Source organism: Phyllobates terribilis, unplaced genomic scaffold (assembly GCF_046119375.1).
Source record: "Phyllobates terribilis strain yellow unplaced genomic scaffold, ASM4611937v1 Scaffold_2__4_contigs__length_985480577, whole genome shotgun sequence".
Classification (NCBI taxonomy): Eukaryota; Metazoa; Chordata; class Amphibia; order Anura; family Dendrobatidae; genus Phyllobates; species Phyllobates terribilis.
The window spans coordinates 582879269-582903958 of NW_027362762.1; the positions used below are offsets into that span (position 1 = coordinate 582879269).

At 42.8% G+C, this 24690-nt stretch overlaps 1 protein-coding gene across 8 annotated transcripts in view; it reads right to left on the reverse strand.

Annotated features, from left to right (window-relative positions):
• The window catches only part of BLTP3A (bridge-like lipid transfer protein family member 3A), a 496913-nt gene that overhangs the window by 137498 nt on the left and 334725 nt on the right, over nucleotides 1-24690 (reverse strand). For 7 of the 8 annotated variants that reach the window (XM_073666443.1, XM_073666436.1, XM_073666439.1 and 4 more), the window contains 2 exons: nucleotides 22281-22360; nucleotides 22085-22202 (listed from right to left, as the gene is read on the reverse strand). In XM_073666443.1, the coding sequence (XP_073522544.1) occupies nucleotides 22085-22202; nucleotides 22281-22360 (198 nt within the window). Of the gene's footprint in view, nucleotides 1-3633; nucleotides 3819-22084; nucleotides 22203-22280; nucleotides 22361-24690 lie in introns of all 8 variants that reach the window. The other variant, XM_073666447.1, reaches the window with a different exon arrangement.

Here is a 24690-nt window from a genome sequence, read left to right on the forward strand (position 1 = left end):
CCTCTCTCGGTTCCCCCCCTTCCAACCAGGGACAGGGCTCAGAACTGTAGGCATGCATCTTGCCCCTCCTGCTGGTCTGGAATGGTGTAGTGTTGGATGCAGGTGGGTGGGTCCGGGGCAGTACCCCATCCTTACCTGAGAGTGGGGCATCACACCTCTGGATGAGATGCAGTACCTCTGTGGCGACTGAGCCCCCAGGGGCGCCACACAAGCCATCAGTTACCACAGGTACTTATGGGTAACCCCAGATGAATAACTGAATAAAATAATAATCCAGAGGACACCCCTAAAGGAATGAAATGATATCTAAGCTCAAACCGTCAGACCAGAAACACAAGGTCCACAATGGCGCAAGCAACTCCCCATGACAGTTCCTCATCACGGGAGTCCTTGGCTTCCCATGGTTCACCCTCCAAATTAACAGATGATTATGAGGGAGACAGTGACGCAGTGGAGGACATTAATATATCTGAATTAAGTAAATTTATTAAATCCCTAGCCACTAAAAAAATCTAGAGGGATTTGCTTGTAGACTAGAAAATTCCTACAAAAAAGAACTTCACAACCTCAAAGCCGAATTCACTTCCCGAATTGAGGATGTGGAGAAATCTCAGGAAAATATTCTTCAAGAAATACAAGCACACAGAGAGATCATAACAAGTCATGCTCTCAAACTGGAGGATATGACATCCAGTCTGGAGTACCTGGAAAATCGCAATAGACGGAACAATATCTATATACGTGGCCTGCCGGAATCTAACAGCACGTCGGAGCTCGATTATACAATCCAAAAAAATCTTTCTGGACATACTAGAAGACAGCGAAACTAACACAATAGAGTTTGATCGTATTCACAGGTCACTGGGCCCTAAACCGACACCATGAACTCATCCTAGAGATGTCATCTGCAGAGTGCACTATTATAAAGTTAAAGAAGCCATCATGACAGCCTGAAGACAAAAAGGGAATATAAATTACGCAGGCCATCAAATTTTACTGCTCTCAGATCTGTCTGGACACACACTACAACTATGAAGAGCACTAAAACCACTACTATCAGGCCTAAAAGAAAGATATCCCCTACAGATGGGGTTACCCCTTCCAATTAACAGAATTCAAGTGAGGGAAAACGGTTACCTTTCGCCGTATTGGAGACCTGGTAAATTTTCTCGTAACTTTTGACCTCCCATTGATAGATCTTCCTGAATGGCCACAGATTCCAGTACTCCCAGATGCACCTCCAAGATGGCTCAAAGTCCAACAGACCAAAAAACAGAAAAATCACGGAGCATCATCTAATGCGACTTGAGGAAGTATATTTCATCACGTTTCCTTGACTCTTTACTTTTTTCGTGTCATCTTCCCTCTGGTCTACTTCTATCACAAGATGGGGGCCACACAGAGTCCAGCATGTTTGCCTGAACTTTTGTGATTGCCTATAGGACACCTTGTGAATTTTGTTGAGTTTCAGTTGTACACCAGTTTATTGTATACTTATGGTGTGGAGGCGATAATCCTCAAGATGGAGTCCTGCTGGGATTTCACATTCATTTTTATTTCAAGGTCATGTTAGAAGACCAATTCTTGGTTGGTGATTATGGACAGTAAGATTTATTCTGTTTGGTTATAGACATATTTTCTAGCCACCTGATCACATAGAAACCTGTTCTACCTGTAATTATATTTCTAATTGGATCTCATCTTGGAATCTAAATTAAAACTCGCCTCTCACACGATGGGTTAAGTTAATAATTTCTTCAATATGTTCCTGAGACTTATGCGGTAGAGGGGTTGCATGACGAGAACGTTGATTCGTTCTCGGCTTCTTTCCTTCCTTTCTGGTGCGCGGGTAGAGTCTACTACCTATATTTGCACCAATGGAGCTTGACACTTGGTGCTCAGTCTCCAGCCTCACCCACCCTAACCTTCTATCTTCTCTTACCCACCGCTTTTTTCCTCTCTCTCCCAAATATTCTCTCCTATCTAAATCCACACCCCCTCCCCGACCCCTTCTCCGGTTAGATTATGGATAGATTAAAATTTTGCTCCTTTAATGTAAAGGGGCTATATATACCAGAAAAGAGAAGACAAGTACTATATTGAAACCACAAACAATGAGTTTCAGTTGTAATGCTCCAAGAGACTCACTTCAAAACTGGAGCTATACCAGAATGCATATCAAAACATTATCCCAGGTGGTTTCATAGTACTAACTCTAATTCCAAATCTAAAGGTGTCTCGATAGCCTTCCATAAATCCTTCATGCCTGAGGTCCTGGACTCCTTAATCGATACAGAGGGTAGATTTATATTCTTACAAATCTCCTTGGCGGCACGCAAATTGGTTATTGCTAATGTATATTTTCCAAACTAAGGACAACAGAAATTTGCAGCAGAACTTAGGAGGCGTCTTGATGAATTTGCTGGCCCCTCTCCTGTGATACTTGGAGGCGACTTCAACTTGCACATGAATCCCACATCAGACGTTTCTTCGGGTAAGTCCTCTTACCCCCCATTCTCCATACAACAAACAAAGAAACAGATGCACAGCCTGAGATTGGTAGATGTCTGGAGGGTTCTTCACCGCAATACAAAAGATTTCAGCTTCTTTTCAAGGGTTCATACCATTTATAGAAGAATTGATTATTTCTTCATCTCGCATAGCTTGCTAGATCTTCCAATAGAGGCAGAAATAGGGTCGATCCTATGGTCGGACCACACTCCCATATTTTTCCCAATCCTATTAGACCCTCATTATAGAGCTAGCTTCTCATGACGACTAACTGAAAACTTACTTCAGGACTCCCTATGCAAGTCAGAAATAAAACAGGCAATAATTAACTTTACAGCAGACCATAGTGTAGACCCTTCATCTCCATCTATTAAATGGGAAGCACTGAAAAGTGTCTTTAGGGGCATATTCATATCACATTGTGCCCGCTTAAAAAAAGAACGAACCGCCAAGATTGCCAGATTATCAGCCCAAATTCTTACACTTGATGCCCAGCATAAACAAGACCTTTCAGAGGGGGCGTGTCCAGCCACTGAAGGAGACAGTCGCATCCTGAGGAGCTCCTGTGCATCCTTATAAATCTCCCTCAATCCTCTTGCTTGTAAGGGTATTTTCTCCCTACTGGACACATTTGTGAGCTCTAGGAGGCTGCTACAGACTCTTCTGATCCCAGATAGAGTTTTTTCAGTGATTTTCCCCCTGACAGAGGTCTGAGGCCTACCGTGAGGGCCGAGACCGCGGCCTTCCCCCACGTGTACGCGGCGGAACCGAGGGGCACATCATCATATAGCAGGTCCCCGCCGGGCTGTGGAGCGGATCGGACGCAGCCTGACTCATCTCCAGAGCTTGGACGCGGGTCGGCGGTGTGTCGCGGCAGTGGAGCGGTCCGGCCTCTGGACAGAGCCGGAGGCGCGGCTGACGATACCGGAGGAGGAGACCCGACACGAGATACACGACGGCCCGCAGCTTCTGTTGGAGGGCGACGGATCCCCGAGGTGAACAGTGATGCCGGACCCGATTCAGCAAATCTGGGGAGCTCAGTGTCTCTTCCACAAGGTACCGCTATCCCCCGCTCACAACACACATCGCCATCGCTTAAAAGGGAAGGTCTTCTATACCTACCGGCCTGGATCCTGCAGCTGGGCAAGCCCACGTCGCGACTTTGGTCTGGTTGTCTCTCGGGGCTCTGGTTTTGGCTGCTCCCTTGTTCTTGGGCGTGGGAGCCCTGCTGGCCTGCTTTGTCGGCTCTGACCCTGCTGTCTGGGGTTTTCCCGACGCGGCCGACGCCATCTTGGCTGCACTGTGTTCTGAAAGGGAGACGACAGATCGGTAGCCTGAAGCTGGGACTGACTCTGTTACCCATCCTGCCTTTGCCAACACAGATCAGAACGATCTGATTGAAAAGGATAGGGGTTTAAAGATCACACTGAAACGTTAAAAGAACACAGAGCTTACATAAACTAAGTGCTGTCTCCCATTTGCTTCCTCTGACCCAGAGAGTGCTTGATATTACAGGAGTCTATTTTCACTGTTTGAATCTCATACATTTCTCCTGGTAAACTGAAACGCCTCCATTTCTATCCCTCAAAGAACAAGAGGGACACCTAGTGGTCATTTATTAAGACTGTTTCAAGCTCACACAAAATCCTCCAACAAAGGAGAAAGGAGAATTCTACGCATCTTTTTCCCCTTTAAAATGTAACAGTTTTTTTTTCCCTCATCTCTGACCTCATGCACTAGGGAACGTGCCTGATGTCTTGTCAATTACTCTATTAAGGCAAGTTTGAGCAAGTCATAATGGTCAAAATCGGCAATAAAGCCTCAGGAGCAATTTCTAGACCAAATAACTCACTCACACAAGCTGACCTAAACAAATTTCTCAACAAAAAACAATCAAAATCTTCCACGTCTAAACCCGCACCCCAGTTATCCTCTGACTCGCGTTCAATGGACAACTCTGATTTTGAAATGGAAAGCGACACAGAAGAATGCGGTTTATCAAATGACCACCCAATCTCACGATCTTTCATAAAAAGAATCCTAGCTAAATCTCTAGAACCAGTCATAAAAGATTTGTCTGACATCAAACAAGAAATCACACAAATTGGCAACAGAGTAGATACTCTAGAAGCAACAAACTCTACTTTAATTCAGCAAACCAATGCTACCATAACTTGTGTCCATAACCAAGAAGAACAAATTAATCAAATACACTCCATTTTAGAGGACCACGAAAATAGAGAGAGACGTAATAACCTACGCATCAAAGGCATCCCGGAAACAGTAGCAGCAGAAATTTTAACCCCGACGTTAATTGAGATTTTCTCTAAAATTCTCCGCTCTGAAGATACCACTCAAATTGAGATAGTCAGAGCTCACAGGTCATTAAGACCCAAGCCTAAATCAGGAGAACCGCCGAGAGATGTAATCTGCCGTTTTTTGGACTTCCGCACCAAAGATTTAATAATTAAAAGGTCGAGAGAGTCTGATAACATCACCTTTGAAGATTCGCCGATTTTGATCTTCCAAGACCTTGCAGCCTCAACCCTCTACAAAAGACGCCTATTAAGACCCTTCACAGAGGCCTTACGTCGCAATCAATTTCAGTACCGCTGGCTCTTTCCCTTTGGTATCGCAATAACGGCTAAAGACAAACGTTTTCAAGTCAGGACCTCGTCAGATGTCCGAAAGACATGCAAAGAACTTGAGATCACACTGGAAAAATACCCTGATCTAGAAACTTTCCAGTCTTCATCCTCTTTAAAGCCCTTGGCTCAACCACCACCATGGAATGTGGTCCCACCATCTAAAGCCCAAAGGCCTAAACGCAGACCTACAAAGCATCCCTACGTTCCTGACGACGGTGAAAACGGATGAACTAGTGTTTCAGGACCTGATCTTAATATAATATCATATTCTATATTACTGGACTCATTTGTCCCATTTTTTCTTTGATTGCTTAAACTTAACTGTTTCTTAGGTTTGACTTGTTCTTCCAAGGTAACAATACAGCTTGAGTCGGCGCTTTGCCTCTCAACTCCTCTAGTTTAACTTGCCTTGATTATTTTTTAGGCTTTTGTTCCTATCTGAGTTTATCATCTCCCCTCCAGTGGGATCCCTCCTGTCATTATCTAGCTATGACTTGATTCCAAATGATTAGACGGGACTGGTCCCGGGGACGTGGAGATGGTCTAATTATTATAAGCCTACTGCTTTGACATCAACATGTTCCCTTCATTGTCTAATGTTTAATCCTAACATATTAATTATGTTTAGTATTACTGTTACAGGTTATTTCTCAGTTATGTGCTTTACCCTCGCCTTTACCCAATTTTTTTCCCCCACTTCCTTTTATATTTTTCCTTACTCCCTACCTAGGTCCTACTCTTCAGTTACAAAAAACAAAGGTCCCCACCTCTTTCACCATTCTCATGAATGACAAACTAGCCACACTTAAATTAGCAAATTTCAAAGCGCACGGATTAAATTCCCCAATACCTAGATCTCAGATTTTGAACAGATTTAAGAAAGATAACTTTGACATCCTCATCTTACAAGAAACTCATTTCCAATTAGAAAAACTCCCTTCCTTTGAAAAAAATCATTATAATCAATGGTTCCACGCCACCTCCCCGCAAAAAGGTTCAAGAGGAGTATCAATAGCATTCGCTAATAACTCCCCCTTCTTATTATCTGATTCAATAGTTGATCCGGAAGGGAGATTTATTTTTGTGAAGGGTCTCCTTGCGGGATCCTTAATTACTATCGGCAATCTTTAGGCCCCCAATAAGAAACAAATTAAATGGATCGTTTCGAAATTAAACAAATTTCATACCTTCATAGAAGGTACACCAATCCTCGGAGGAGATCTAAATATCCCCTTAGACCCCTCTATTGATTCTACTTCAAAAAAATGTCAAATCTCCTATCGTAATATCATTAGGATAAAAAAATCGCTCCACTCCCTTTCACTTTTGGACATATGGCGGTATCTACATCCTAATGACCTAGACTTTACTTTTTTCTCCCATCCCCATAATTCTTACCACAGGATTGATTATGTCTTCTTACCAAAGTCTTTACTAACAAACACATCAAAAGCAGAAATTCTCCCATCAGTCCATTCAGATCATTCTATAGTCTCAGTCTGCTTTTCTCTTTCTAAACCCTTCTCTAACCATCGTACATGGAGGTTAAACGAATCACTCCTAACCTCCGATCTAAATAGACAGAGAATTCAAGATGCCCTATCCAACTTCTTCAAAATTAATGACACACCAGATATAAGCTACCCAATCCTCTGGGAATCCCATAAAGCAGTAGTCAGAGGTGAGCTGATCTCCACAGCTTCCCACTTAAATAAACAACGCAAAAAGGCTACACAAGATTGTGGAGACAATACGGCGCCGGACTACTGGCAGCCCATTGCAGCAGCAGAAGCTTCTACTTTTTTTCAGTTACAGTTTTGTTACAGTTATTTTATTTTATTATTTTCTTATCTTCTCTGGATTGCAACGTTCCTGTATACCCGTCTATTGGGGATGGAAGATACAACACTTCCCACACTATCAACTGCTGCTGGGCACACAGCACGAGATCTGCACCTGGATCTTCCTCCACCACTTACAAGTCTCCTGCAGGTACAGACACTCTGGGGCACGCAATATGGACTATCTCAGCTAATGCTACTGAAGGATGCATGCTGCTACCCACAGCCTGTGACAGGGATACAGCCATATGTGAGCGGTGGAGGTCACTGCATACGATTTGCCATGGAGAGGACTGGTGTGACGGGTGGAAACAATGACGGGATGGTGGACCCTAGGTCTGTTGCTAAACGAGCAGTGTATTCTAGGGATCGTCTTCTGGAACTGCGCAGGATAAAGTCTTCTCCAGCAGTGGCAATACAGAATGTTCCACGGGAAATAAGGAGACCTTTCAGAGGCTGCAGAGCAGGCAAGAAGATCAAGTCCTGGAGGAGAAGGTTTAAACCAGTGGTCCCATCCATTATCATGGGTAACGTACGATCGCTGGGAAATAAGTCGGATGAACTGCTGGCTCTGAGTAAGACCCAGAAGGAGTTTAGGGAATGCAGTCTCATGTGCTTTACAGAAACCTGGCTGCATGAGGAGGTCCCAGATTCATGTGTCTCGGTACCAGGGTTTCAAATGGTTCGGGCTGATAGAGAGAGAGTTAGATGCGGCAAGAAAAAAGGTGGAGGAGTGATACTCTACATTAACAACAGATGGTGCAATCAGGGGCATGTAACTGTTAAGGAGAAACATTGCTGTCCAAATATTGAACTGTTAGCAGTGGGCCTCAGGCCTTACTATCTGCCTAGAGAATTCACTCTTGTTATTGTAGTTGTGATGTATATACCACCATCTGCGAACCCAGAGGCTGCTGGGGATGTGTTGTCAGGGGTGATGGCCTGGCTTCAGACTAAACACCCAAACTCTCTAACTGTAATTTCTGGGGATTTCAATCGAGTAAAGATCTCATCTGCAATACCAAAGTTCTATCAATATATCAAATGTCCTACACGGGACAACAACACACTGGATCTCCTCTTTGCTAATGTTAAGAATGCTTATTCATCGGCTGCATTACCCCCCCTGTGGAAATCTGACCACAACCTCATACTATTGTCTCCTGCTTACCAACCAGACGTCCGCAAACAACCAGTGACAATTAAAAAGATGAGGAAGTGGTGTCCAGCAGCAGAGGAGGCGTTACAAGACTGCTGTGATTGTACAGACTGGGAGGTGTTGTGTACCATGAAAGAGAATTGTGATGTTAATGAGATTACTGGCAGAGTTACTGATTACATCAACTTCTGTATGGACATTGTAGTACCTGTTCAAGAGATTCGGTGTTATGCAAACAATAAGCCATGGATTACAAAAGAAAAGAAACATTTACTAAACATGAAAAAACTGGCTTTTAAAAGGAAGGACAAGGAGGCATTGAAAATTATACAGCGAGACCTAAAGGGGAAAATTAAGATTGCCCGTGAGGCATTCAGAGTTAAATTAGAAAATCAATTTGCACAAAAAAGCTCCAGAGAGGTGTGGGCTGGAATGAAGCTAGTGACTGGGTTTAAGGCAAGGTCGGAGCAGGGGGGTGGTGGACTTAGAATGGCTAATGAAATGAATGAGTTCTTCAATAGATTCAGCAATAAAGGTGCGGTAGCAGCAGGGAAGGGGGAGGAGGCCGGGGAACAACTAGCTAAATTAACAGGGGGTGAAATAGATCATTTCTCGGTCTCCAAAAATGACGTGAGGGACCAGTTTAGTAAGCTGGCCATTGGCAAAGCAGCAGGGCCTGACGGTCTCAGTCCACGTGTCCTCAGAGTGTGTGCAAATGAGTTGTGTACTGTCTTCCAGCATCTCTTTAACCAGAGCTTACAATCAAAGAGAGTACCAGTGCTATGGAAGACTTCCTACCTGGTGCCGGTTCCCAAGACTACCTTCCCGGCTTCCCCGGGGGACTATAGACTGGTGGCCTTAACATCGCATGCGATGAAGTCCTTGGAGAGAATAGTACTTGCTCACTTGTGTCCGAGGGTGATGGCGCATACTGATGCTCTTCAGTTTGCGTACCGGCAGGGACTGGGGGTGGACGATGCTGTAGCGTATCTGCTACAAACAGTACATTCCTTTTTGGACAATGATGGAACCACAGTGCGTGCTTTGTTCTTTGATTTCTCTAGTGCGTTCAACACATTACAGCCACTCTTACTGCGTGGAAAGTTGATTAAAATGGCGGTGGATGAGGGACTTGTGAACTGGATAATTGACTACCTGTCGGATAGGCCACAGTTTGTTAGGTGGGGGACGGCTACATCAGATCGTGTACTGAGCAGTGTCGGAGCCCCGCAGGGAACAGTGCTGTCGCCATTCCTCTTTACATTGTACACAGCTGACTTTCAGTATAAATCAGACCGTTGTCACCTCCAGAAGTACTCGGATGACTCTGTGATAGTTGGCGGTATTGGGAAGGACCAGGATGAAGAGGAATATAGAAGGGTGGTTGTGGACTTTGTAGTATGGTGCCAGGCTAACCATCTAGAACTAAATGTTAAAAAAAACAGGGAGTTGGTGATGAGCTATGGAAGGTGCAAGAAGGTATGCCTACCTGTTACCATTGACGGTCAGGATGTTGAGATGGTGGACAGTTTCAAATATTTGGGGGTTTACCTGGATAGCAAGCTAGACTGGAAGTGCCACATGGAGAAGGTCTACAAGAAGGGGATGAGTAGATTGCACTTCCTAAGGAAGTTAAGGTCGTTTAATGTGTGTGGCAAAATGCTTGAGGTGTTCTACCAATCCATTGTGGCTAGTGCCACCTTTGCGGCAATAATTTGCTGGGGTAACAGTGTGCGTGTTGCTGACGCCAACAAGCTCAACAAACTTATAAAGAAGGCTAGCGCGACGGTGGGCCTACAGCTTGGGACTTTTGAAGAGGTGGTAGAGGATAGGATTAAGAAGAAGTGCAGAGCTAAATGGGCAACAATACACACCCGCTTTATGAACTGTTTGCGAAACAGAAGAGCACATTCAGCAATCGCCTAATACAACTAAGGTGTAAAAAGGAAAAATACAGGAGATCGTTTGTTGCAACAGCTATGGGGGTGTTTAACAAATGTCTGAAAAGCAATGTCTAAAGCATTCCAAATGTTATGTTATCATATGTGTCATGTTCGAGATCTGTGTTCTGCTGCTGTGATACCGCAATTTCCTCCGGGATAAATAAAGTATATCTTATCTTAAGATTTATATGAGGAAATAGCCATTCTTGAAACAGAACATAAAAGAACCTTACTACGTCAAATTCTGATGGATTTAACCACCAAACGTCTACAATTAAGAGATCTGCTTAACAAACAATCTGCAAAACAATATCTAAACTGGAGAAATCGTATGTTTGTTCATGGCGATAAAGCTTCTAAACTCATGATGTCACTAATTAAAACCAGACAAGCTAAAACTTATATCCATTCCTTAAAAACCTCCACTGGCCAATGTTCATCAGATCTCAAAATAATCTCCTCAGAATTCTTAAAGTATTACTCTAACCTTTATAATCTTCACCCAGATAAATCTGCCACAAATAAAGAAAAGAAACGTCTAGAAATACAATCATTCCTAAATAAACTTAAATTACCTAAATTATCAATGGAACAACAAACAACTCTCTCCAAACCTTTCACCTTGAGCGAGGTCCGATCCACCCTGACTAGCAACCCTAAAGGGAAAGCCCCGCGCCCTGATGGCCTCCCTACATTATACTGTAAGACTTTTTCAAGGACATTAGAACCATTTTTCTCAAAATGTGTAATGATATACTCCGGGGTAAATCCCCCCCCCCCCAAACTCTGGAAGCACATATATCTCTTATTCATAAGGAAGGTAAGGATCCAGAATATTGTAGCAATTACAGACCAATCTCCTTGTTAAATGTGGATCTTGAAACTTATGCGAGTATGTTGGCTAAACGAATTGCTGACTTTCTACCAAACTTGGTCTCAACTGACCAAACGGGCTTTATTAGAGGGAGGGAGGGGAAGGAAAATGCCTGGCGAGTCTTACACTTGATCCAATATTCTACTCATCATAAACTCCCATTAGTGCTACTTGGCACTGACGCAGAGAAAAAGTTCGACAGAGTGGACTGGGCCTTTCTACAAGAAACGCTAAATTGCTTTCATTTCCCCCTCAGTGACAGCAGCTATTCTGCAGATGTACTCTCACCCTTACGCCAAGATTAAACTCAACAACACACTTACCCAATCATTTAATATATACAATGGTACTAGACAGGGTTGCCCACTTTCACCTCTACTTTTCATAATGGTAATGGAACCTCTGATTAAGTCTATCAATGACTGTAAAGATATAAAGGGCGTTAATATACAAGGAATCCATCACAAAACTATGGCTTTTGCGGATGACCTTCTTATTACAATGTCGCAACCTTGCAAAGGCTTTCCGGCCATTATGCAAATTTTAGAGCATTATGGCTCCCTGTCTAACTTTAAAATAAATCTAACTAAATCCGAAGCGTTGGGAATAAACATACCTTCAAGTACCCTAGCCCATCTCAAATCCCAATTTCCATTTAATTGGCCAGATAAATACATAAAATATTTGGGCATTAAAATTAGCACGTCCAATAAAGAGCTCTTCAATCTAAACTACAAACAATTTCTTACTACAATCCCTGATCAGATTAAAAAATGGAAGGCCCCCTTTCTTTCCTGGATGGGTAGAAAAAACTTAATTAAAAGTATTCTACTGCCTAAAATCCTCTACCTTTTCCAAATGATACCCATTGCCCTCCCAAAATCTTTCCTCACCAAAATCAACTCTATATTCTTTAACTATATCTGGAACAAACATCGATCGAGGCTAAATTCACACACTCTCTCATTACCCAAGAGGCTTGGGGGTATGGGAGCTCCTAATATATATATAACTACTATGTAGCTGCCACACTATCTAGAACTATTGACTGGGTACGGAAACCAAAAGAGAAACCTTGGCTTTCCTTAGAAGAGCACATGTCTCCTATCCAATTGCGCTCAATTATCTTTTCCCCCTCCACACTTTCCCATAAAATTTCATTCTTTAATCCTCTCACAAGAGCATCGGTCAAAAGTTGGAAACTCGTCGTGTCCCACCTTGCGCCATCCCCATCTCCACTAACTCGAATATCCGACATAATAGCTCCAGACCTAGATTATGACTCATCCTCTACTACATCACCCTTAATAGATCAACTATATAATGAAGGCTCCTTTATATCCTTCCAAGATCTAAAGACATTACCCACAATGTCAAACTACACCTTCATCCATTACGAATCCCTAAAGAAAGCAATACGACAATTCATTTCTAAAGGAGACTCCACAAGATCGCTCACTGTATTCGAATCCATGTGCTCACAAGTAAAGACCCCAAAAAAGTTGCTTTCCTCACTATAATATTTTTAACACAAGGGATGTTTCTCTGAAAAGAGCCTTCCTATTGAGTTGGGAAAAGGAACTTGATTCTACCTTTACTGATTCTCAAATTGAGCGGATCTGTAAATTTTCCCATGGCCCCTCACAATGCGTTAGAGTTCAGGAAAATAATTACAAAATACTTACCCAGTGGTACACAGCCCCTATCCAGATGCACAGATGGTTTTCCACCACTTCAGATTTATGCTGGCGTTGTGTAACTGGAAAGGGTTCATACCTTCATTTATGGTGGTCATGCCAGGTCATCCAAACTTTCTGGAAAGTAGTTTCCCAAACTATCTACTAAGTCCTCCACTTACATACTGCTTTAACACCAGAACATATCTTCTTGAACCTACCTTTAGATCCAAGCAGGAAAACAGAATCAAAGCTGGCTTTTTTCATTTTATCAGCTGGTAAACTTCTTATACCTACTTTCTGGCGCACAACTAACATCCCAAACAAAAAACAACTTATTCTTAAAATTGATCAACTTTTCCTCATTGAAGAAGTAGCAGCTCTGGCACAAGGAAACCTCCCCATTTTCACTCAAATATGGACCCCATGGGAAAAGTATAGGAAATCCGTTAATTTTATCTCCTTAATCTCCTAGAATTACCATCATGACTTCAAATCAGTAACTTGCTTTCGGACCTACCCTCTTCCCCTCCCTTCCCCCCAATCCATTTAACTCCTACATCTCATCCCTCGTTCGCTTCTCAAAAAATAATAAAACTTGAATCATTTATCTCTCTTTTTACCAGCAGGGTACCCCGCCCTTTCCTAGCTCTATTGTATTACAACCTCTGCTATGTTACTTTAAAAATGTTTGTAATGCACATTTGTACCCTCAGATTTTGTTCCTCTACGGGAATACCATTTACTTGTTTTTTGTGTTTCTGATTCACTTTAAATAAAACATTTAAAACAAAACAAAACAAGACCTTTCAGCAACCACATTTGCTCACCTCCCGACAACTAGGCAAAAATTATTTGCTATAATAGATCAGAAAACACAATGCTTTAGAGAGAGAATCAGAAGTCGCTTTTATCATCTTGGGAACAAAAGTGGCAAACTGTTAGCCAGAGCTATTCACCCATGCAACTTAAACACATACATCTCATTCATTAAAAATTCAAGGGGTAAGAAAGTTCACAGCACTAGCGATATACTTACAAATTTTAGTGACTATTACAAATCCCTTTATAATATAGCTGGACACTTCAAAGACCTTCCTGTGAAATTACTCCGTGAAAAAATCAAATCATATTTACAACAAAATAAATTACCCACAGTTCCAGAAAAAACTTTATTAGATTTGGAAAATGATTTTTCCTTAGAGGAAGTTACCACAACCATGAAGGAACTAAAAGCTGGGGAAGAGTCCCGGCCCAGATGGATACTCTGCTGGTTTTTATAAACAATTCTTTGAACTAGTAAGCCCTTTGTTCCTAACAGTATGTAACTCCATATCTTCAGAAGGAGCATTTCCAGCTCAGGCCCTATCTGCGCACATCACAGTCCTCCCTAAACCTGGAAAAGATCTGTCATCATGCAGTAGCTATTGCCCCATTTCCCTGATCAACTTAGATATTAAAAAGTACGCAAAAATGATCGCGAAAAGACTATGCCCTCTTCTTCCAAGTTCGAGAAATCAGGACCAGTTGGGGTTCGTCCTGGAGCGGGAGGCAAGGGATAACACCATAAGGTCTATTTCGTTGATGGATGGGACGGGATCCCATGTGTATCCTGTCGTTCGACGCTGAAAAAGCGTTCGACAGGATACACTGGGAATTAATATTTCAAACCTTGGAGGGGAATAGGTTAATATGCTTCGTAGAATATCGGCATTATACACTTCCTCCTCTGCCCAAGTCAAAATTAACGGCTCTATATCAAACCCATTCCCCATACAAAATGGAACAAGGCAAGGCAGCCCCCTTCAACCCCTCCTTTACATATTAACCATGGAACACCTTGCAGTCACAATACGTGGTAATACATCAATTAAAGGAGTGAGGCTTCAATCGGTGGAACATAAAATAGCTTTATTTGCGGATGACGTTCTTTTATATATCACCTCCCCCATAACAAGCATACCAAACATCATTTTGGAACTACATAAATTTGGATCCCTAAGTAACTTTAAAATAAATTCTCACAAATCTGAGTTAATGAACATATCGCTGCAACCATTATTGGTGACCCAGCTGGCAGCCTCTTTTCCCTTCAAATGGCGTTCTGACTCGATCACTTACCTAGGAATCAAACTAACCGCTAAAATGTCCCAGCTATATGAAGCTAACTTTAAAACTGCTCTAAACAAAGCGGAACTTGACCTAGAAACTGGAATGAGATTGCTACAAGAAATTTTTGGTGGGGTACAACCTCCAGCGGGTTCCTGGTTCTTTTATGAACAACTTAAAAGCTATATTAATGCTCTAGCTAAACAAACATTTTTAGGCTGCTTACTTCCTTTGAAACACTATGCATGTCAAAGAACCCTCCAGACCACACAGTTTCTCTATTATATAAACTTTACCAAGAGGGACAAACAATCCCATATAATTTTCCTCTGTTCTTTGTAAAGTGGGAGAATGAATTGGGTAGGTCCTTGTTGCTGGAAGATCAATCGAAAATCCTTCTGTTTACGTTCAGGTCTTCATTGTGTTCGGTATCACAGGAGAGGAGTTACAAGGTCTTAACAAGATGGTACAGATGCCCATCTATTATACATTCAATGTTCCCTACCACTCCAGATACTTGTTGGAGATGATAGGATGGAAAAGGCTCATTCACAAATATATGATGGGCCTGCCCACCTATTAAGAAATTGTGGGTGCCAATTTTTGAATTATATAACAAACTCGCTTTACATAAGGTTCAACCTTCAATGGAATTAGCGCTATTATCTTTGAGTGATATCTCAAACTCCAAATTCAAGGAAGGGCCTCCTTCGACATTTTCTCACGGTCGCTAGGAACTTAATTTCTCGGTACTAGAAACAAGATGAATCACCATCATACTCTGAATTTATATCGGAATTTAACAACATTTCCAGAATGGAGCAATTGATGGGTAAAATTACTGGAGATCCTGATAAGATCTATACCACATGAGCCCCCTGGATTGTGTTTAGAGAAACACCAGAATTGGATTCTTGGTTGTCTAAACATCAACCCACACCCTAAAGTAGATTGCTCAATATTAATACATGCCTTATTGTGCTTACTGGAAAACTGCGGTCTGGATCACCGACTTTGCCCACCCGCTGATCGACAGTTCGGACTCGCCCGGAGAAGGGATCTAAAATCCAACCCCTTCCCTTCCTTTCTTTCCCCCTTTCTTAACGTTTCCTCTTACACAACTTACCCCTCTTTTACTATTCCCATCCTCCATTAGTTTTTGGATATATTATTTGCTTTTATTTGCATTTCTTGATATTTACCACAGTTATTATCAATGCTTATAAAGATACATTGTTTATACTGTTTATTGTTATCTAAATGTAATTTGCAATTCTTTCAATAAGAAAATGTATGATTTTGTATCGTGCCATATTCAACTTATATAATAAACTTGATTTACACACACAAAAAAAAAAAAGATTGGTACTCTTAAAAACCTGTAAGCACTATTTTGTAATGTAAAGTAAATACATGGCTGTAATGGGGTTGTAATACTGGTTACATTGATACCTTTGGTGAAGAAATCCACTTTGTTGTTCTTTAAACACCATTTGAATTTTTCTTCCAATTACGTCTTCTCCTACCTGCCTGTGATTCCACAGCCCTTCTTCTGCCTCTGGTCTGTCAATAACAGGTCACTGCTAAGATTTCAGAAGAGGCAGGTCATTCACAGACCAGAGGCACGACATTCAAAGACTGGAGGCGCAACATTCAAAGACCGGAGGCAGGTCATTCAAAGATTAGAGGCACGACATTCAAAGACTGGAGCAACGAAATTCAAAGACTGGAGGCACGTCATTCAAAGATTGGAGGCACGTCATTCAAAGATTGGAGGCACGTCATTCAAAGATTGGAGGCACGTCATTCAAAGACCGGAGGCACGACATTCAAAGACCGGAGGCAGTTCATTCAAAGACCAGAGGCAGTTCATTCAAAGACCAGAGGCAGTTCATTCAAAGACCAGAGGCAGTTCATTCAAAGACCAGAGGCAGTTCATTCAAAGACCAGAGGCAGTTCATTCAAAGACCAGAGGCAGTTCATTCAAAGACCAGAGGCAGGTCATTCAAAGATTGGCGGCTCGACATTCAAAGACCAGAGGCAGGTCATTCAAAGACCGGAAGCACGACATTCAAAGACCGGAAGCACGACATTCAAAGACCGGAAGCACGACATTCAAAACTAGAGGAATGACATTCAAAGACCGGAGGCACGACATTCAAAGACCGGAGGCACGACATTCAAAGACCGGAGGCACGACATTCAAAGACCGGAGGCACGACATTCAAAGACCGGAGGCACGACATTCAAAGACTGGAGGCATGACATTCCAAGACTGGAGGCAGGTCATTCCAAGACTGGAGGCAGGTCATTCCAAGACTGGAGTCACGACATTCAAACACTGGAGGCATGGCATTCAAAGACCGGAGGCAGGTCATTCAAAGACTGGAGGCAGGCGGAGGTATTGGAAAACAATAAAGGTATCAATGTAATCATTATTACAAAGACATTACAGTGATGTCTTTACTTTACATTACAAAATCGTGCTGACAGGCTTTCTTTAAAGAATAACAGTTAACAGGAAACACTGAACAGTAACAGGCAAGCCGGTATTAGGCAGCTCCAGAAATTATCATTAGATGCATAAAAAGTGCATATTAGCCAATTGTGTTAGCATATGGAATTTTTTGTGAAATTTTGAACACCAGAGTATATAAAAGAAAAGGTATACACAACTGAGGACTGTGTATAAATACATCAGAGGTCAATATGGAGATACCAAGGACTTAGTCTAGACAAAAGAACATTTCTACGCAAGCTTAGAAGGGTTTTTATTCCTACCATAGAAACAAGGAGGCTAAAATTACCTGCCAGAGTAAGGCCACTAGACAAATCATAAACTCATTCAGATATCAGTTCCTTTGACATAAGAGAAAAACAGACTAAGTTTCATCAGTTTTCTTCCACGGATATGAAAAAGGAAAGGTTTCTCCACCTTCTCCTGTCAGGTAGTGAAAAACGGACAGCACACAGAAGGAATTTGAGAGCTGTCCAATGTTTTTCAGTGACCCATAGACTTCTAGTTTGATTCAACACTCAAATCAATATCAGAATCAGACATGTATACGCAATATTATACGGACCACAAAAATCAATGACATGTGAAGAGACCAATATACTATCTCAGGTACGAGTGCAATCCGTGAAAAACACAAATAGCCCCCATCTGTGAAAAACTGATTTGAATGAGATCTTAACCCCTTAACGATATATGACAAGTGACATATGTCATGCCTCCAATGTTTGAATGACAAGCACGGTGGCTCAGTGGTTAGCACTGCAGTCTTGCAGCGCTGGGGTCCTGGGCTCAAATCCCACCAAGGACAACATCATCAAGGAGTTTGTATGTTCTCCCCGTGCTTGCGTGGGTTTCCTCCAGTTTCCTCCCACACTCCAAAGACATACTGATAGGGAATGTAGATTGTGAGCCCCATTGGGGACAGTGCCAGTCTGTAATTGTCTGAATTTTAAAGCGCTGTGGAATATGTTGGCGCTATATAAATAAAAAGATTATTATTATGACATACTGTATTTTCCGGTGTATAAGATGACTTTTTAACCCCTGAAAATCTTCTCAAAAGTCAGGAGTCGTCTTATACACCGAGTGTCATCTTATAGGGCGTATACCCTTATAGTCCAAATGTTGGGGGAGGAGGGGGTATATATATTATGTGTGGGGTGTGGGGGGAGCAGTAGCCATGGAAGATTGGGGCACAGGAGGCAGCAGCCGCCTGCTGCAGCCTAAACTGTCCCCGCTGCGGCTCCTGCTGCTGCCAGAATCGCCTGTGCCCGCTGTTCAAGGGCATGAATATTCAACCTCTCTCCACGCCCATGGGGGTGGGGAGGGGTGAATATTCATGCCCTTTAATAGAGGGCACACACGATCGCCCGGCAGCAGCAGGAGCCGCGCTGCGGCTACGCTGTGTGCCGGCTATTAAGGAGCATGAAGTCACTGCTCCCCGCGCACACAGTCCCGGCGTGGGGAGCAGTGACTTCCGGCACCTGATTTCTCCTTGTGAGCCGCGCATGGTAGTGACGCCATGCGCAGCTCACATGGTGAGATCAGTGTGGGCAGACAGGACACATCGCTGGAGGAGAAAAGAAAGATGAGTAGAAGTGTTTATTTTTTTTACGTGCAGCATGATGGGGATTAGGGGGACCATGCATACCAAAATAAGGATGAGGGGGCATACATAACAGGATAAAGGTGAGGGGGCCATACATACCAGGATAAGGCTGAGGTGGGCATACATAACAGGATAAAGATGAGTGGGCCATACCTGGATAAGGATGAGGGGCCATATATACCAGGATAAGGATGAGGGGTGCCATGCATACCAGGATGGAGGGGTTCCATGCATACCAGGATAGGGATGAGTGTCTTATGGTCCAGTTCGTCTTATAGTCTGAAAAATACGGTATTTATGGTAATTTATAAGCCCTCCCTGTCTCCAACACCATCAGAGAGGTAGCACATCCCTCTGGCCCGCCCTTGTATCCTATTACTGGTACCTCCTTCTTTACCTCTCTGATCTCGCTCCTGAGGACTGCAATGACAAGGTGAGGGGGCGCCTCACTGGGAAAGTGTAAGTGAAGCAAGCTGCAGGCGTCCTGGACGCCCGGGGTATGGAAAAAAGAGAAAGAGCGGTGCTGTGTCCTGAAAAACACGCCTCTTTGACTCGTCTGGCCTGCCCTTGTATTACCTCCTTCTCTGCCTCTCAGATCTCGCTCCTGAGGACTGCAGTGAAGCGGCGCAGGCGTGCATGTGCTGATAGTCTTGGAGACAGGGAGAGCTGGGCAGGCAGGGAGAGCTGACCAATCCAAGCAGGATTTGTATACAACAACCAGCCAATCGCCGGTAAGGTTCATCACTTTAAAATTACCATATTGAAATCAAATCTGATTTTTTTCTAATTTTTACCGTATGTGCGTTAGAAGAGGGGTAGTCTTATATGGCGAGTATATCCCAAACTCTATATTTTAACTGGAAAAGTGGGGGTCGTCTTAAACTCCTGAAAATATATGTACATGTACGTCATATGCAGTCTCCTGGTCTCCGATGCAGGCTCGTGAGCCTAGCCTGCATCTTTCCCGGCAGGTGATGGCTGAATTATTTAGCAATCATCTGCCTCTACCAGCCATGGGCGGGTGGCTGTTAACCTGTTAAATGCCGCTGCCAATCTGTTGAAGACCCCTGTGCCTGTCATCACTGAACTCCTGTGAAAGTCATACGATTCCTGGCAATCACAGGAGACCATGATTTTTACTATAAACAGCAATGCTGTGGCATTGCTGTATATAGCAGAAGCAATCAGACAATCGAAGTTTCAAATCACCTGAAAAATACAGTGAACAGTAAAAAAATATATATATATATATAAATGTTCAAATCACTCCCCTTAAGAAATAAAAACAATCAAAAAAAATACAGATATTTGACATCACTGTATTCGGAAAAGTCTGATCTATCAAAACCGAAAATAAATTCCATTGGTAAACGGTGCAGTGGGAAAAATCATGAAAATGCCAGATTTGCCGTTTTCCAGCTGCTGCAACAACACGAAGAAACTGACAATCAAAACATTGTATCTACTGTGACAAAGTCACTGGCAGAATACTGGAGGGGAGATACGTGTCTCTGAGACTTTTTGCTTCAGTGATGTAAAACATGGAGGTTTCTCCTGCACATTAGGTGCAGAGAGGGTTAATAGCCAGAGTTACAAGGGCATCCTTTACAGGTGGATAGCCAAGTGCTGGGAGGGAAGCTATCCACCCTATCTCCACTCCAGGGCATGGTTTAGGGGCTATAAAAAAACAGCCTTTTGACTCAGGAGGTGGTCAGTATCTGGAGGCCAGCTCCAGAGAGAGGAGCGTGTGTTTGTTCCTGCTAGCCCTGAACCATGTGGTTTTTGCTAACCCGGAGTGGCCGGACCCCGGCCAATGCAAGGACTTTGCTGGACTCTTTTCTTATTTTGTTTGCCGTTAGGCCGGATGGGCTGTGTTTCTTTTCATGAACTTTACATTGGTTTATGCTGCTCAAATAAACCAACTGAAAATTTATAGAGACAGTGTTCCTTTTATGCCTCAATGCATAGCCGAATGAGCCGATCTACCACACTACCTAAAATGATATCAATAAAAACATCAGCTCAGGGCACAAAAAAACAAGTTCTCACACAGCTCCATATCCCGAAAATTGAAATTGTTATGGATCTTGAAAAATGGCGACAGAAGCTATTTTTTTTCTTTACAAATATCTGAATATTTTTTTTATTACTTAAATAAAAAAAATTATGCAGTTTTGATCGTATTGACCTAGAGAAATATATTTTCAGGTCAGTTTTACAGTAATATGCAAGCTGTAAATAAAAAAACAAAAAGAAAACAATTGCGCTTTTTTTTTTTAATATTTTGCCACACTTGGATTTTTTCCCCCTTTCCAGCGCATCACATGATAAAATAGATAGTATCACTCAAAAGTACAACTCATCCTGCAAATTGACCCCTTCAGTACTCATAGGTATGAATTGTAAAATTCATTTTTGTGTCATAAAATATACACTACCATGAGAAAATAAAAGTCACAAAAACTCATCATTTCTAACATTTTAACAAATGAGTTTTAAGAAAAATAAATAGCAAAAGGGTCAAAATGACGCCTCCGATAGTCCTAGAATTAAGGGGTTAAACAACGGCTGATCAGAAAATGCTTAATAGCCTATTTAGACAGACCATGCCTGAGACAGCACAGTTAGATCAGTAAAAAATCGGTTTTGTATTTATACATGACAAGCTACTGCCAAGAAAAATGATCTGTTACGTAAAAGTTCATTTCACCATTTTGCTTGTTTGTCAGGTGATAAGCAACGGGATTACACTGCACGATTATTGGGAAACTAGCCTAGGAAGGGACATAATTATTAATGCAAAAATAAAAATCATGGTACCTTCCCTTTAACATTTCCAAAAGTGGGACTCACACAAAAACTCTCATGAAGCCATTAAGTACAATGAGGTCTGCATTTTTACACGGACTTTTTTTTCTGCCGCTGTCTCGTCTTTTTTAAGCATCATTACGAAATATTGTATATGGATTCAGACGGAATACCCGATGGTCTTGAAAATGGTGGCTATATGTAATGCAAGTCTAGAAAAATTTTTTCATTAATATGTGGAAAATTGTCTTCTGCCCCATGAAGAATTTTGCCTTCTGGACCAAAATTGCAGAAAAACAAGATGAACTTGTGTTTTGTGACCTAGTTATGAAACTACAGTATATAAATGATATATTCAATACATGCATTACTCGATTGCCACATTTACCTTTGAAATCTTCAACTTTTTGAGCACAGCTGATGTCTAAAGCTTTGACAGTAACAGTTACATCATTTCCAAAAAGAGATGACACAGAAGAGACTTTATGAAGGGCCACTGTAAAAATCTAGAATACAGAACCGAGGGTCAGTATTGATCTGTTAGTCCGCTAAGATCCATCTAATCACACATATTTTAGACTTACCTGCTGTGGTTCAGGACCCTCTGTACTTTGTGATGTGTCATCTTGTTCTGTTAATACACTTTCTCCATTGATAGTCATTTCTAATCAAATAAAAAGGGAGGAAAAACATACAATGAAAATTTGATTATTTTTGTGCCTATTTTTTCAAGAATTACACTCTTTCTTTAAATAAAGAAAAACATTGGCAAACTAAATACTTAGAAACCCTTCACTGGTTTCATCATGTTAAACTGGCCACATAATGGATTAGTGGCTACAGCGCAGAATAAAATATACTTTTTACTTAGTATCTCATCAGCAAGATATTGGCTGTTAAAGTTTAGAGTATAATTATCACTAAGACCAATGGTGTGTTAGCACTGGGGCATTGACATTATCCCCTGTATGATTTTCACAATCATGCAGGGAAAAAAAAAGAAAGAACAAGCCCCAGAGAAGCTTAGAATAGGCTTTTTCTGTGTGAGACATGTAATGACACAAAGCCTTGTTCACTAATCTTATCAGCATCTACTGTGATTACAAACTGGGGATGGAGAGTAGAGCAGAGCTGTATGTCATACCATTTGTAGCTCTACTTCCCCTCCAAGCCCCTGGAAAAAGCTAAAGTAAAACACGCTTAGAGGTTTAGTCATTTTTTCGGCTTTATTTATTATATTTGACTGAGCATTTGGCCACTTGGCCCACTATCGTCATGTATAAACTGATATATAAGATTGCGCATTTTGTATGACCGAGTATTTGGCCACTTGACCTATTATCACATGTGAATATATACAATGGTGTGTGTGTGTATATACATACTAGTTATTTAACCCGTTTTATGCCCGGGGTGGTGAGCATTTTTATTGATATATGCTCCCCCATCCTGTTACGTGCTGCCCCCATCCTGTTATGTGCAGCCCCCATCCTCCGCCCCCATCCTGTTATGTACCGGCCCCATGCAGTTATGTGCAGCCCCATCCGGAGGCTGGGAGAGGAGTGTGGTGCCAGAGTACGCGTGTGCCCATACCACCCTGTCCGGCGCCAATTTGTCTTCACTAAAATGGCGCCAGATAGCGCGCTATGCGCATGCGCCGATTCCGACACCGCACTCCTTCCCCGGACTCTGGCCAAAACAGAGGTGCCGTGGCAACATTCCTTCGGGTCAGGTATGTACTTATGGCGCCGGAGCTCACGGTATGCATTCAGTGTCTACGCATACCGCGATCTCCAGAGCCATATACTTCTCTTACCTGTAACGGCTGGATGCATTCTTCTGTCTGGAGCCAGACTGCGTAAGTGCGTCGCGCATGTGCAGTCTATAGAGGCTTTGGACAGAAGGACACATCCCTGGTTATATTATAGATGTTCCCCAATTCTGTTAATATCCCCCATCCTGGTATATGGCACCCCTCCATCCCGGTATGCATGGCACCCCTGATCCCCATCCTGGTATGCAAGGCACCCCTCATCCTTATATGCAAGGCCTCTATCATCCTTATCCTGGTTTGCAAGGCCTCCCTCATCTCTATCCTCGTATGCATGGCACCCCTCATCACTATCCTGGTATGCATGGCACCCCTTTTCCTGGTATGCATGGCACCCCTCATTCAAAATCCTGGTATGCATGGCACACCTCATCCCTATCTTGGTATGCATGGCACCCCCTCATCCCTATCCTGGTATGCATTGTACCCCCTCAACCCAATCTTGGTATGCATGGCCCCTCATTCCTATCCTGGTATGTATGGCACCCCTCATCCCTATCCTGGTATGTATGGCACCCCTCATCCCTATCCTGGTATGTATTGCTTCCTCATGCCCCAATCCTGGTATGTATGGCACCCCTCATCCCCAATCCTGGTATGCATGGCCCCTCATCCGTATCCTGGTATGCATGGCCCCTCATCCGTATCCTGGTATGCATGGCCCCTCATCCCCAATCCAAGTATGTATGGCCCCTCATCCGTATTCTGGTATGCATAGCCCTTCATCCCTATCCTGGTATGTATGGCCCCCCTCATCCAGAAATCTGCTATGTATGGCCACCGTCATCCCCAATCCTGGTATGCATGGCCCCTCATTCCTATCCTGGTATGTATGGCACTTCTCATCCTTATCCTGGTATGCATGGCACCCCTCATCCCTATCCTGGTATGCAAGGCCCCCTCATCCCCAATCCTGGTATGCATGGCACCCCTCATCCCTATCCTGGTATGCATGGCACCCCTCATCCCAAATCCTGGTATGCATGGCACCCCTCATCCCTATCTTGGTATGCATGGTACCCTCTCAACCCAATCCTGGTATGCATGGCACCCCTCATCCCCAATCGTGGTATGCATGGCACCCCTCATCCTTATCCGGGTATGTATGGCCCCCCTCATCCTTATCCTGGTATGTATGGCCCCCCTCATCCTTATCCTGGTAT